The 16,003-nt window shown below is 36.5% G+C and overlaps 1 protein-coding gene across 1 annotated transcript in view; it reads right to left on the reverse strand.

Annotated features, from left to right (window-relative positions):
* The window catches only part of LYPLA1 (lysophospholipase 1), a 35,435-nt gene that overhangs the window by 17,784 nt on the left and 1,648 nt on the right, over positions 1-16,003 (reverse strand). Inside the window, exons 3-5 of the mRNA XM_040625898.1 lie at positions 4,058-4,123; positions 2,979-3,026; positions 781-851 (exon numbers count right to left, since the gene is read on the reverse strand). Coding sequence (XP_040481832.1) covers positions 781-851; positions 2,979-3,026; positions 4,058-4,123 — 185 coding nt within the window. The remainder of the gene's footprint in view (positions 1-780; positions 852-2,978; positions 3,027-4,057; positions 4,124-16,003) is intronic.

A 16,003-nucleotide genomic window follows, 5' to 3' on the forward strand; every position in this document is an offset into this window, starting at 1 on the left:
GTGTGCAGTAACTCCCAGGTACACATCACCTCACTTCTGCAACTGTCAATTCACAACCAGGCTTGTTTCATCAATACCTGCTGCACCACTACCCAATTATTCTCAAGTCAATCCCAGTGATCCCATCTATTTTTAAATACTTCAGTACATACATAAAAGGATGCCTCTATAGATTTTCTAAAACCAGATTTCTCCCAATAAGCTTCTTTATATGCTTTCACCCTAAAAATAAATGGAATTATCATGTCCATAAGGAACATGGAATACCAACCAGAGAACACACTTTGGAGATTCTGTAAAGTAGAGCTAAGACTTATGTCATAGAAGTGTTAAATGAGATGATTTACAAGAATTACCTAGCTTGTTTAATAGCTAAGTGTTCAATCAGTGGCATCTATTATTACCACACTAAAATTAACCAATATAAATTGCACATCACTACACCATCCTTATTTCAAGTCTCCTTAATGAAGATAACTGGCCAAAACTATTAAATTGCTATTTTCTTCATTAGTCTATGTAAATCAAAGCAAAATTATATACCCAACAGAGATGAAGTTTGATAAAGGCCATTCTTCCCCACTCACCTCATTTTCATTTATAGTTAGAACAATCCATGTGGCCATAATGGCAAACACGTTAGAGAGTGATCAGAAAGGAAGCAAATAGCATCACCTCCTAAGTTCAGATAATTGTATATTATTTTATCAACATCAACAGAACTATTGAACCTACTAAAATAGGAATGCTTTTGTCTTTATAAAATATTTCTGTACTTACCATTTTCTGCTGCCTGTTTAATTCCAGGTTCATCCTCCTGTGAATCTGGTGAAAGCCCAATAATATCAAACCTGGAAAATAAGGCAAAATCTTAAAAGAGCCATTTGATTCTAAAAATCGGTACTCATGGTATGTCTCACTAAACTCAGGATAAAAAGGGATAACCACGAAAATGAAAATCAAAATGTCTACAGAGGGCAAAAAATTAACCTAAATGTGTGGTTCTGACATTCTACATGTTCCTTTCACCCACTAGATACAGATTCTAATGTTAAAAAATCACAATGCCACCTAATTTTAGGGTAAGAACATCTAAGAAAATACCTAGTCCAATCTTACAGCCAAGCAGGAATCTCAATGCACACTCCCCTAAAAAGTTTACAATAAATTCTAGCCATTCCTTTCCCCTTCCACTGCATCATAAGTCAATCCAATGGAACAGAACTACTTTACCACGTCACTCTCACATGCAATACCCTCATACATCGTCAGCAGAGGAATTATACTGAGTCTCTATCCACATTCTGCAAAACTCTTCCACACACATGGTAGATACCTCCAACTAGAGACCCAAGGGAAGCTTTCCTCTGGCCCTTTCCATTTCTCTATCAAGTTACATCCTCTCATTATGGTCTCTAGCCACATTAGCTAGAAATTTTGGTTCTGGATGGGAATTTTGCCACAGAGGGATGAAAGAACCAACAGGCAAAGTAGGCAGGAACTTGTGAAAGCTGCCAAGGAATTCAGAAGAGATAAAAAGGAAGTGATGGGGTGGGTAAGAAATGGGTGGGAACAAGAAGAGTGGACAAGATGACAATGGACTGCAAGTAGCTTAGAGGAACAAAGAACTGACTCTACTTCCTGACTACAACATATTCAAGGGTGGGAATGGAAGCTGGTGCAGCCATTCTGGAGAACAGTATGGAAGTTCCTCAAAAAGTTGAAAATAGAGCTGCCCTACGACCCAGCAATTGCATGACTGGGTATTTACCCCAAAGATAAAAATGTAGTGATCTGAAGGGACACCTGCACCCCAATGTTTATAGCAGCAATGTCCACAATAGCCAAACTACATAAAGAGCCCAGATGTCCATCGACAGATGAATGGATAAAGAAGATGTGGTATATATATACACAATGGAATATTATGCAGCCATCAAAAAATGAAATCTTGCCATTTGCAATGACATGGATGCAACTAGAGGGTATTATGCTAAGCGAAATAAGTCAGTCAGAGAAAGACAATTATCATATGATCTCACTGATATGCAGAATTTAAGAAGCAAGACAGGGTATCATAGGGGAAGAGAGGAAAAAATGAAACAAGAAGAAACCAGAGAGGGAGATAAACTGTAAGAGACTCCTAATCTTAGGAAACAAACTGAGGGTTGCTGGAGGGGAGGAGGGTGGGGAAATGGGATGGCTAGGTGATGGACACTGGAGAGGGTATGTGTTGTGGTAAGCGCTGGGTGTTGTGTAAGACTGTAGAATCACAGACCTGTACCCCTGAAACAAATAATACATTATATGTTAATTTAAAAAATAAAAAATAAAATAAATAAAAATTTAAAAAATCATTAAAATGACATTAAGCATCACTGAACTAGATTTTGATGAGAGTGGCTTTTACCAATCTGCTGCTCTTATCGTCCTGCTTCCATGGTAGAAACTGAAACAAGACCCCTGAGAGACTTAAAAAAATAAATTCACTAAAAAAAAAAAAAAAATACAAGGGAATGTGAAAATATCTTGAGAGGGTGGAAGAGGAAGTGGTTTCCTTAAAAACTTGTCAACTCTCCAGAAAGGCAAGAAATTGGAAGGGTGAAAAGCTGTTGCTTAATTAGAGCGTATGCCACATGGGGTCAAACGTTGGGTCACTGAAACCAGCAAAGGTTTATCAAGCAGTAAGAGATATTTTCTACAGTATTTCTGTCTACCCATCTTCTCCTGTTTCTCCACCTGTTGGTGCAGCTCCTGAAGTTTACCCCTGAATCTAAAATACAAAACTTTAAGGTTAAACTTAAAGGTTTAAGGTTAAATTTAAAGTTAATTATATAACTTTGCAACCTAAAGATAGCTTATTAAAAATCTCTACATGCAAAAGCACTTCCAGTAAACACACACACACATACACACACACACACATACACACACACAAAGTATAAATAAAAAGTTCTTACCGAGTAATTCTTACTTACCAAGAAGGCATAGCCATGTTCATATTTAATGTTACAGGCATAATTGGTCTACAAGGGAAAGAAAAAAACAGCAAAATAAGACTAATGTAACAAGGCATAAAACCCGATAAATTTCATCAATTAAGAATAGATAATTACTTGAGGCTTACACAAAACTGTATGCTACAATTTTAACATATGAACTGTGTCACTGCATCCACACCTGTGTCATTTTTATCACGTATCCTGCAAACGTATTCTGAAGATGAAGCAGCAGCTAGAAAGGACTAAGTTTGGCAAATAAAAAACATTTTCCTCTCTCAACTCCCTTATTTAATACTTTCAAACCAGACAAACAAGGAAAACAAGTAACCAATACAGTTGGAAATGTGTAAAATATAAGACTCTGGCTAAGGGTTTAAGGAAACGAGCAATTTACCGCACAGATATGGTACCATCAATTCCCATATGGTCAGATTACATTTTTGCTAACATTCTAAGTTTTATCTATGTACCTGATTATTTAAGAGAACTCTAAATAAATATGGGAAATATAAGTTTTGCCTAAGTGTCCAGTACACCCAATTCAGGTCTGTGATGAAAAATCTGCTGGATAACCTGATTACAGCTAGGTATAAAAGGAAAGAACTTTATAGTTTCTGACATCAACAAACACTTTCAGGATTTGAAACCAAATCAATCAGATTTCAAAATCTGTGTTCTTTCCACACTTAGGAGTGTTTTCAACATAGTAAATAAAGATCTCTCACAAACCTGACAAGTAAATAAATCCCCTTCAGAGATACCTCATGGATATCCTTAGATCTCAGATGTTTGTATATCTAAAGGAATTTTTCTAGCTGTGAGTTCAAATGACCTCCAAGAAAGTATTAAATTTCCCAACAAAAAAGAAAAAAAAATTCTATATAGCCAAGTTACCAGTTTAGTTTTAAAGAAAAACTTACTAATCTTTATTTTTAAACTAAATATTTAAAACAATAAAAACTAATTATATTCAAATGCTTTTCTAGGAAACTAAAGCTATCACAATTATTCCTCTCCAGATTCTGAATCACAAATGTAAAGATTAAAATACTTACGCATGTGGGCAGATGTATTTGATATGTGACCTTCTGATACCTGCAAAGGCTTCTGCCCATCCATGCCTGGTAGAGAAATTATTTGAACGATGCCATCAGATACCATTTTAAATCCCAATAAATCAGTAACAGAATAGCAACTTTAAAAAACTTGTTAACTCCTTATAAAATCTTAAAAGTGTGGGCCATCAATGCGATTAAAACACCACTACCAACCCAGAAAAAACTCAAAGGCTACTACTCAAGCTTTACCTACAAATAAAGATGGTATCTCCTGATTTCTGAAGAGCAGTGGGTTTTCTTTCACATATTTCCACAGGGCTTTACAATTTACAAAATATAGATATGTTTATCTCTTTATAATCTCACAACAATTGTGCCTACTAACAAAGTAGACAAGACAGATAATATAATTCACATTATATAATATAATTATTATTATATAATATGAAATATATAATATTGTATAATAATTATTATATGAGAATTCACATTATATAATATAACAATATAAATATCATATAATAATAAAAACCGCCTCAGGAGTAAATCAGTTATCTTGAACTCTACATGCTAATAAATAAATAAACAAACTCTACACGCTTACTGTACTACTAAACATAACTTTATTTAACATTCTTTACTTGTGTGTATTACGTACATATACATGTTCAAAATGGAATACTAGAAAAACTGAAAATCATAATCCTTCAAGCCAGAAATAAGCAGTTAATCTTCTGATGTATTTCCTTCCAATTTTTTCATGTATATCATTTAAGAAACAGATTTTACAAAAATAGGATACTATACATACATAGTTTCCTGCTTGTTTGCACTTGACATTATAACTAATAGTTTTTACATGTTGCTTCTTTTTATTTTTTTAATTTTGGGGGGAAGGGGCAGAGGGAAAGGAGGGAAAGAAAGAATCTTAAGTAGGCTACACTCCCAGCCCAGAGCCAATGAAGAGCTCAATCCCACGACCCTGAGACCATGAGCTGAGCAGAAATCTAGTAGGCTGACTAACTGACTGAGCCACCTAGAATCCCCTACATGTTACTTCTATTAAAGGATAAAGTAAAAGTAATTTAAAGGGTGCCTGGCTGGCTCAGTCCATAGAAGATGGGACCTCTACCGGTCACGAGTTCAAGCCCCGTGCTGGGTATGGAGGCTACTTAAATTTTAAAAATAATTAAAACTTTAAAAAACCTTAAAATTTAAAAAGAAATTAAAATTAAATAAATAATGTGGTGCCTGGCTGGCTCAGTCAGTTAAGCATCAGACTCTTGGTTTTGGCTCAGGTCATGCTCTCATGGGCTGTGATATCAAGCCCTGTGACAGGCTCTGTGCTCAGCAGAGAGTCTGCTTGAAGATTCTCTCCCTCTGCCCCTTTCTGGACTCGCACACACGCACGCACACTCTCTCTCTAAAATAAACAAATCTTTTTTAGAAATTAAATAAATAAACAAATGTTAAATGCTTTTCTATTAACTATCTCTCTATTTTAATCCACCTTCCCCCAAAGTGTTAAAGACATACAGGAAAACTAATAACAAAGAAGTAATTTTAACACTTATGTAACACTAACTATGAGTCAGGCACTATCCTAGAGTTGTATATGTGCTTTGCATGTATACATGTGCTTATATGTGAGTTCATGTGTGTGTCTTATGTGTGTATACAGATACATGAGATATACATATAAGACTTCATTATGATTATGAAAACTACAAAAATTAAGAAATTAAAGAAAGATCTATATAAATGGACATCCCATGTTCACGGACCAAAAGACTTAATATTCTCCTTTTTAAACATTTACTTATTTTAGAGAAAGAGTCTATGTAAGTGGTAGGAGGGGCAGAGGGAGAGACTCTTCAAGCAGATTCCATGCTGAGTATGTAGCCTGACAAGGGGTTCATTTCATGACTCTGAGATCATGACCTGAGGGGAAATCAAAAGTTGGATGCTCAACCGACTGAGCCACCCAGGCGCCCAAGACTTAATATTCTTAAGGTGGCAGTACTCCCAAACTGGTATACACAGTCAATGCAATGTCTATCAGAATCACAGCTGGCTTTGCAGAAATTGACAAGCCAATTCTAAAATTCAGTTGGACATGTAAGAGACCCAGAAGTCAAAACAATCTTAACAAAGAGTAAGGTTGGAGGACTCACACTTCCTAATTTCAAAAGTTACTACAAAGCAATGATAATAAAGACAGAGTGGTACTGAAATAAGGAAAGACCTACAAATCAACAGATTTGAAAATACAGAAATAAACCCTCCATTTATGGTTAATTTATTTCTGAAAAGGGTGCCCCCCAAAAAAATCAATGGGGGAAGGAATAATCTTTTCAACAAAAGTAGCGGGAATTCAACAGGGTGAAGTTGGACTTCGTCTCACACCATACCTCACACCATACACAAAAATTAACTCAAAATGTACCAAAGACTTAAATGTAAGAGATAAAACTATAAAACTCCTGGGGCGCCTGGGTGGCACAGCGGTTAAGCGTCTGCCTTCGGCTCAGGGCGTGATCCCGGAGTTATGGGATCGAGCCCCACATCAGGCTCCTCTGCTATGAGACTGCTTCTTCCTCTCCCACTCCCCTTGCTTGTGTTCCCTCTCTCGCTGGCTGTCTCTATCTCTGTCAAATAAATAAATAAAATCTTTAAAAAAAAAAAAACTATAAAACTCCTAGAATATATGAAAATCTTGTGATGTTGCATCTGGCCACAGTTCAAAAGCACAAACAACAAAGAAAAAATTTAATCATCAAAATTAAAAACAATTATGCTTCAGAGGGCACTATGAAAAAAGTGAAAAGACAAACTACAGAATGGAAAATTATTTGCAAACCATATTCAATAAGGGTCTAATATCCATAACATATAAAGAACTCTTAACACCCACAAACAAAAAGACAACCTAAAAATAAATAGATAAAGGACCTGAACAGACATTTCTCCAAAGATACACAAATGGCCAACATGGACAGGAAAAGATGCTCAACATTATTAGTCATTACATAAATGCAAATAAAACCACAAGGACAGCTATGATCAAAAAGACAATAACAAGTGTTAATGAGGATGGGGAGAAACCAGAGTTTTCATATACTGCTAGTAACATGGAGTTACCAGCAATTTTACTCAAAGGAATATGATAAACAATAAAAAGGAATGAAGTACTAATATATATTACAACATGGATGAACTTTAAAAACATCATGTTAAGTAAAGAAAGACAATTGCAAAAGGCCATGTATTATATGATTCTATTTCTATGAAATGTCCAGGATAGGTGAATCTATAGGGATAGAAAGTAGATTAGTGGTTACCTAGGGTTGTAAGGGAAGATTTGGGGGTAATAAAGAGTACAGGGTTTCCTTTTGGAGTGATAAAAATGGTTGCACAGCTTTGTGAATATATTAAAGACTGAACTGCATAATTCAAACAGGTGAATTGTGTGGTAATCAAATTATATCCCAATCAAACTATTACCAAAAGAATTAAAAAGGAATAAATGACCTTAGTCCAGTCACACGGAAACATTAAACCCAAGCTGTGTGTACGGAGGTAAGGCTCCACATTTTAAAAGTATAAAGAATATGAGAGGCTAATAAACTGTTTCATAATGAAAACTTTGCAAATTACTGGAAAGGATCTTAGACCAGGAAGGAAACACATAATTGGGAAAGCTAGCAAAACTTGAATGGATTCTTTGGACTGGATGATAGTGTTGGGACAATGCTGATGTCCTACTTTGGAGTGTTGTATGCTGGTAACGTACAGTATCCTCATGCATGGGAAACACTGGAGTATTTAGAGATGATGGAAGATCATGCTTCAGGTTGATCTCAAAGAATTAAAAAAAAAAGACTTTGATCACTAGATAATGAGTATATACATACACATATGGAAACAGAGAAAAGAGCATGAGTGCATGCACAAATGCACAATGTGGTAAAAGATTAACAATTGGTACCAATGATATGGAATGATTTCTTAGATATAACACCAAAAGCACAAGCGACGAAAGGAAAAAAAAAAGATAAACTGGAATTCATCAGTTTTAAAAACTGTTGTGCTTTGGGGCGCCTGGGTGGCTCAGATGGTTAAGTATCTGCCTTTGGCTCAGGTCATGATCTCAGGGTCTTGGGATCAAGCCCACGTCAGGCTCCCTGCTCAATGAGGAGTCTGCTTCTCCTTCTCTCCCCTCCACTCGTGCGCGCGCTCTCTCTCTCTCTGTGTCTCTCAAAGAAAAAATAAAATCTTAAAAAAATAAATAAAAAAAATTAAAATGGGCAAAGGTATTGAATAGATATTTCTCTAAATAAATCAAATAAGCACATGAAAAGATGATCAACGTCATTAGGAAATGCAATTAAAAACCAAAATGAGATTAACACCTCACACCCAATAGGATGGCTATAATCAAAAAGAAAGATAATAACAAATACTGGTGAGAATGTGGAGAAATCAGAACCCTCATACACTGTTGGTAGAAATGTAAAATGGTAAGGCCACAGGGGACAACAGTCTGGGAGTTCCTCAAAGGGTTGAACAGTTACCACTGATTCAGCCATTATTAAGCAAACTGAAAGCCTATGTTTATGTAAAATCTTGCAAGTTGATGTTCAGAGTAGCACTACTCCTAATAGCCAAAAAGTGGAAACAATTCAAATGTTCATCAACTGATGAATTAAAGAAACATGGTATACCCATAAGATCAATACATGGATATCCTTCTTCCACAGAATATTATTTGGCAATAAAAGGAATAAAGTACTGGTACACATTACAACATGAATGAACCTGAAAAACATGCTTTGTGAAAGAATTTAGACACAAAAGGTCATATATCGTCTGATTCCATTTATATGAAATATCCAGAACAGGCAAATCCACAGAAACTGAAAGATTAGTGGTTGCCAGTGAAAGGAATGAGGAGTATCTGCTAACGGGTATGCCATTTCCTTTCGGGATGTTGAAAATATTCTGGAATTAACATAGTAGTGATGGTTCCACAATTTTGTAAATATACTAAAAACTATGGAATTGTATACTTTAAAAGGGAGACTTCTGGGGCGCCTGGGTGGCTCAGTCGTTAGGCGTCTGCCTTTGGGTCAGGTCATGATCCCGGCGTTCTGGGATCCAGCCCCGCATCAGGCTCCCTGCTCAGCAGGAAGCCTGCTTCTCCCTCTCCCACTCCCCCTGCTTGTGTTCCCTCTCGCTGCCTCTCTAATAAATAAATAAAATCTTTAACAAAAAAAAAAAGGGGGTGACTTTTATGGATGTGAATTATATATCAATAAATAACAATAACTAAGTAAGTTTTTCAAAAGCGGCAGGCCAGATTTGAACTGTGGCCTACTGTTTGCCAGCTACTCTTCTACACAAGAAATACTAAGAACTCTTATATGAGAAAAAGGAATAGGAATCTTGAATTCTAGTCCCAACTATGCCTTTACCTAGAAGTATGGCCTCAGACAGTTCAGTGTAGTGGCTTTTAAAAGTGTCATCCCCGGACCAGTAGTATTATCTAGGAACTTCTTAGAAAAGCAAATTCCTGGGCCCCATCTCGGACCCACTGAATCAGAAACTCTGGTGGTGGGGACCAACAATCAAGCCTTTCAGGTGACTTTTATACATGCTACAGTATGAGAATCAATGTCCTTCCAGTCCTCAGTTTTCCCATCCATAATCTGCGCTGGTTGTACTAGACGATTTCAAAGATCCCCACAGATTATAAAAATCTTTGACTGTAACTGAATTATACAAAAGTATGGCCAACTTGTCCTTTTGATAATTGTCAAAGTCAGTGGAAACCTCAAGATTTAAGAAGTCTACACAAAGCTTCAGTTAAATGGACTCTAACGTTCAGAAACCTAGATCAATGAGAATATATGTCACTTAATTATTAGAAACAGAAAAAGAAAACAAAACACACACACACACACACAAAGGTTTTATGGGTTCAAAAAGTTAATTTCAAGGCATATCCCAAGAAATACTACAAATCCACTCTATTTTACTTTTCAATTGTGCTTTTAGAAAAGACTACAAAGTAACTAAAGTATTTTCATTATGTTCACTACTCCAAAGTAATATGGTGTAGAACTAAAAACTCAAAAGATTCCACAAGAAACACAACTCATCACCATCCACGTTCCAGTAGCACTGTAATGGAATCTCCTCTACCCGTCCTAATGAGCATTACCAGCTACCTAGTAAAATAACCCAAGATGGGTCAGATTCTTTTTTTTTTTTTTAAGATTTTATTTATTTGTGAAAGAGATTGAGAGAACGAGTGGGAGGAGGGGCAGAGGGAGAGGCAGGCTCCCTGCTAAGCAAGGAACCCGATGGAAGACTCGACCCCAGGACCCTGGAAATCATGACCTGAGCTGAAGGCAGATGCTTAACGGACTGAGCGACGCAGGCACCCAAGATTGGTCAGATTCTTTAATGAACAGATAAAGTCAGAGCTGGGGTGGTCCATTTTTGGGTGATAAGGAAAGTGTGTCAGCAGACAAAACTGTGCAAATATACAGAAAGAAGCAAAAGTGAGAGACCACAAGGGCACAAAAGACAGAGAGAATAGCTTTGGTGTAGCTGACTGGGTAGTCCCCACAAAATTCATGTCCACCTGGAACCTCAGAATGTGACCTTATTTGGAAAGAGGCTCTTTGCAGATATAACCTGTTAAGGATCAAGATGAGATTTGCTAGGATTAAGATGGGCCCTAAATCTACTAACTGGTGTCCTTATTAGAAGTGATGTAAAGAAAAGAAAAGAGAGAACACAGATAAATAGCAAAAAGGTCATGTGAAGAGGGAGGTAGATATTGGAAGTATTGCCACAAGCAGAGGAATGCCAGGAGCCATCAAACCTGGAAGAGGCAAAGGATTCTCCCCTAGAGCCTTTGGAGGGAGTGCATATAGTCTTTCTGACACCTTGATTTTGGACTGCTAGCCTATTTAACTGTGAGAATAAATTTCTGTTGCTTGAAGCCATCTAGTTTATGGGTTTTTACTATGGCAGCCCTTGGAAACTAATACACTTGGTGACTAGTTCCCAATTATATGTCTTCCCCATTAATTCCTCATTCATTCATTCATTCATTCACTCAACAGATACTTAGCTGTTCTACATACTCAGTACTGTCCAAGTCCTGGGGATGCAGTATTAAGTTAAATAGAAAATACCTGTGTTCTCAGGTGAATTTTATAGCATGTGAGTTATATATCAAGGAAATTAAAAAAAAAAAATCTTTGCCTTCATGGAGTTTATATACAAGAGAGCTATGCTTGTATCCTTCCATAAATACCCCTTTTTGCTTAAACTAGTTGAACAGTTTCCTAGTCCTTATAACTAAATGATCCCCAGATCACATTCTATGATTCTCTTAGTTTTTGATTATAGAAGGACTTGCAAATGAATGGTCATAAAATATACCCATGTTGCCAATTCAATATTATTTTCAATTATCTCCTTATTTGATCTCTCAGTAAGGCTTAATCTACTTAACCAGTTTCTGTCTTTGAAACTTTTGGGTTTTCTTATTTTTGTCTTTTTTTTTTCTTTTGAAACTTTCTTTTCTAAGCTTTACTATCTCCACAACCTAGAAAAATCTCACATAGATTGGTAACACAGATCAGTAATTCCTGGAATATATGAAGGGAAGGGTAAGTTTACACGAAGAGGGCCAAGCTTTTCATCTGGCCTTTTCTCCTTCCTGCTCCCCTTAACTGGAACTGAGCTTACAGGTGTCACATTCAGCTGGGAGGGGGGTGGGGTGGGGGAGTTGTTCCCATTTTGAAGCAAAGCTGTGGGCTGGGGCACCTAGAGAGGTGGAGGGCAATGCCAAAGTGGACTACTGACCAGAATTGCCACAACAGAAGCCAGGTTTCTCAGAGAATTAAAAATACGGAAAGGGGAAGGCTAGAACAAACCCAGTGGTGCTAGCTGGAACAGGAGGAATCAGTATACACCGCCAAATTTTAATATATGTAAATACCAAAATTGATATAGATGTGTGTCTACACATGTATGTTATGTAGCTACACTCCTAGCTCTGTCCACTGAAAGGATCTAGAAGTAATGATTCTAGCAGTAAGCACATAAAGCACTCAGATCTTGGTTCCTAAATATTCTCTACTAAAAGGAACCTGGACTCTTGAAAAAAAAATGGCTGAATCCCAGGACTGAAGCAGGAAAAATATAAGTTGATCCTGGAAAAGATCTTGCTGGACCAGAAAGCAAGAAAGTGCTCAAGGAATGATGGGGCATGTCCCAAAGACGTAAGAGCAGCTTGAAGGGGCTTCTGACAGTCAAGCACAGGATGATGTGACTATCAAAAATATGACAGATTTAACGGTTTACAACCCTCAGAGTACAAGCACAATCCAAGAGTCTGTCCTGACACTTTAAAATGAATAAATGAATGCATACATAATAAATAAGGAAGAAGGGAGAGCTGCCAATGGGTAAATCTAGAATGAAGGATTTTTTCTAAAAGATCATTATCTGGAACTATCACAATAGATACAGACAAAAATCATTAATAGACGCTAAATCCATAGGTGAAAATTTGGTGAAAAACATATTTTCATAATATCAAAGCATCTCCCCACAAAATATTTTTAAGTAAATACACTTATTAATTTTACTGTGGAGAAACAGGGTGAACACCATCTTAACCAGGTGAAAAAAACGTAACATCACCGGTAAAGGAACAAAAATCAACATAGTATGCACCTGATAACAATCCTCTGAGATGAAGAGAGCAGTATCTCTGTGATATTACTGTCAAAAAGGCTTAAGTCAGAAGGATACATCACATAAACCCAAACTGAGGGAAAATCTACAAATTGGAATGTATTCTCAAAAAGTCTCAAGGTCATGAAAGACAAGGAAAGACTGCTCTAGACTGAAGGAGACTAAGGACACATGATAACTAAATGCAACGGTGTGATCCTGGATTGGATCCTGGGCCCATAAAGGACACAACTGGGTCAAACCAAGAAAATGTGATACAACCACAAAATACACTAAAATTTTATGGAGTAATGAGGCAATACTTCTACAATACGCCCAAATATTTCAGACATGTTAACAACTGGGTAATCTGAAACGGTATGAGGAGATCGAAATACGATTTCTGCAATACTTATGTAAATTTGAAGTTAATTTTTTTTTAAAGTTAAAAATTTTAAAACACAGTAACAATGATGGAATATAATTCACTACATAAATCTATAGTCTGTATTAAATGGGGCGGAGCAACCTAATAAAGAGTGACAGACTTAGAAAATCACATCATATTAACAATTGAGTCAAGCAAGAATCATCAATGGATGCTGAAAATATCGGGTGAAAGTTTAACATACAATCTGCAAAGTCTCAAAGTATCTCCCTACAACTTGCTTTTAACTACAAAGGGAGAATAACTGCAGTAGGGAAACCTGTAAATTACCACCTTAATCAAGTGATCCAAACCTGTAAATTACCACCTTAATCAAGTGATCCAAGTTAGCATCAATAATGGGACAAAGGCTATCATCTGTCTCCTGACATGATGCACTGAACAGGACATACCGCCTATATGGTATTTGTACCAAAAATGCATAAACTAATCTAATGAACCTAATCATGAGGAAATGGCAAACAAACCTAAACTTAGGGACTAGCCTGATCTCTGCAAAATGTCAATGTCATGAAAGACAAAGAGCTGAGGAATTATTCCCGATTAAGAGACTAAAGAGATATAACAGCTAAATGCAACGTGTGACTGGGAAATGGACTGCAAGGAGAAGGGATTACTAGAGGACATTACCGGGACAATGTGCAAAGTTTGAATATGTAGTATATTAGATGATAATATCAATAAAGGCCAAAATTCCTGAATGTGGTTAACTGTTCTGTGCTTACATAAGAGACTCCCCTTGTTCTTAGGAAATACATGCTGAAATATGGAAATAAAGAATCAAGGTAACTGCAACCTACTCTCACGGGGTTCAGCAAACATAGCAACACATTCAATAAATAAAGAGATTAGTGGATCTGGGTAAAAGGTATTGAGGAATCTCTATTCTTGCAACTCTTCCATAAACTTGAAAGTATTTCAAAATAAAACATTTTTAAAAATGCAATAAAAAACAAGTATCTCTGGGTTTTAGGATTTCAATTCATTCTCATTCTCATATTTACAGTTTGAATTTTTTTACAACACAGATATAACATTTTCATAATCATAGAAAAAGCCAGTTTTACTTTAGAAGGAAAACTGTGATCTTACGCCATATAGAATAGTCTAAAATATATTTACTTGAATACTAGTTTCATAGTTTATTATACATGTTACTGGGAACACTTTGGTTGTCATGCTGCTTTACAACAAAACTTTTCAGAGCTTTAAACATCCTAGTGCATATGCTGTAAGTTTTTTCAAGAGGAGAATACGTCATATATTTCCTAGACACTAAGACATCATATGAGGGGAACCACTGAAAAAATAGGTTTTTAAGGAAAAAAAAAATCACAATAAACATACATGTAGTAAAATGAGTACCAATCTCAGAAACATTAAAAATATTAGGAAAATTACATATTAGAATTGACAAAATATAGAATTATACAGGTCTCTCAATCTTTTTTGGCCACCACTTTTTTCATGAGGAATCTAAAAGACACAGACCTTGAGACCTAAATTACCAGACAGTACACCTTGGCTGGCTCTACAAAAAAGAACCTTAACCAAAAAAAGGGGAAAGCTGCCCATTTTAATAGCAACAAACTGAATCACTTAATCCCCATCATCCTCCAAGTTAACCTGACAAATATAAACATTAAATTGCCGCTTGTTGGATTGATTGGTTCTGAATTTCATCATGTATTCATGGAACCAATTTAGAGTCAGCTTTTCTTTTCTTTTTTTTTCTTTTTCTTTTTCTTTTCCTTTTTTTTTTTTAAAGAGGGGGAGAGATATAAAGAGAAAGACGGGTGGGGAGCAGAGGGAGAGGGAGAGAGAGAATCTTAAGCAGACTCCATGCCCAATGTGGAGCCCAACACAGGGCTCCATCTCACCAGCTGAGATCATGACCTGAGCTGAAAGCAAGATTCAGACACTTAACCAACTGAGCCACCCAGGAACCCCGAATCAGCTATTCTTTAGTACTATCTCACAAAGTATTTTTAGAATTGGAGACCTTTAATTTTTTATATAAACTTAAATTCTTAGTCAAGATGCTATGGATGCTCTTGGTATTTTTAATCTCACATTGTTCATTTCCTTCATCATGTTCACTTTTAATTTCAGTCAATGGAATCTGGCTAAATTGGGGTCCACAAAGAACCTTCCTACACTGAAGCTTGCTTCTCTTGGACCTCCTACACTGAAGCTTGCTTCTCTTGGACTGATTATTCAGGCCTGGATCTCCTTGATCGGAAACTTACAGGGTAGCAAGTTCCTCCCTAACTCTCAGCATCAAGAATAGTTTGGTTGTAAAATAGAGCTTTCTAAGCCTCTCTTTAGGTAAATAAGCAGTAAAATAGGTCTGTCATTTTCACAGGACTACCTGCTTGCCAGAAAGAGTCCTGCAACCTGTTCCCTAACTCCATACAAGGTATGTGTCATCTACTTCTACTTAGTAGACATTAAAGAACATTAGGAATCACTTTTAACAATCTAGCCCAACACTTCCTTGTAAAAATTTTATAGTTTGTTGGCCACTTTATCAAAATTTATTTATCTGCAGTCTTCCTCCAGTTCTGTAATTTTGTAACAACACTTTTGCCCAAGTTTCAAATAGATAATCACTGCTTGTTACTGCTACATACCCAATGTGGGGCTTGAACTCACAACCCTGAGATCAAGAGCTGCACGCTCTAGCGACTGAGCCAGCTGCGTCCCCTGATAATCATGGCTTTAAATTAAAAACA

This window comes from Ursus maritimus, unplaced genomic scaffold (assembly GCF_017311325.1).
Source record: "Ursus maritimus isolate PB19 unplaced genomic scaffold, ASM1731132v1 scaffold_9, whole genome shotgun sequence".
NCBI lineage: Eukaryota > Metazoa > Chordata > Mammalia > Carnivora > Ursidae > Ursus > Ursus maritimus.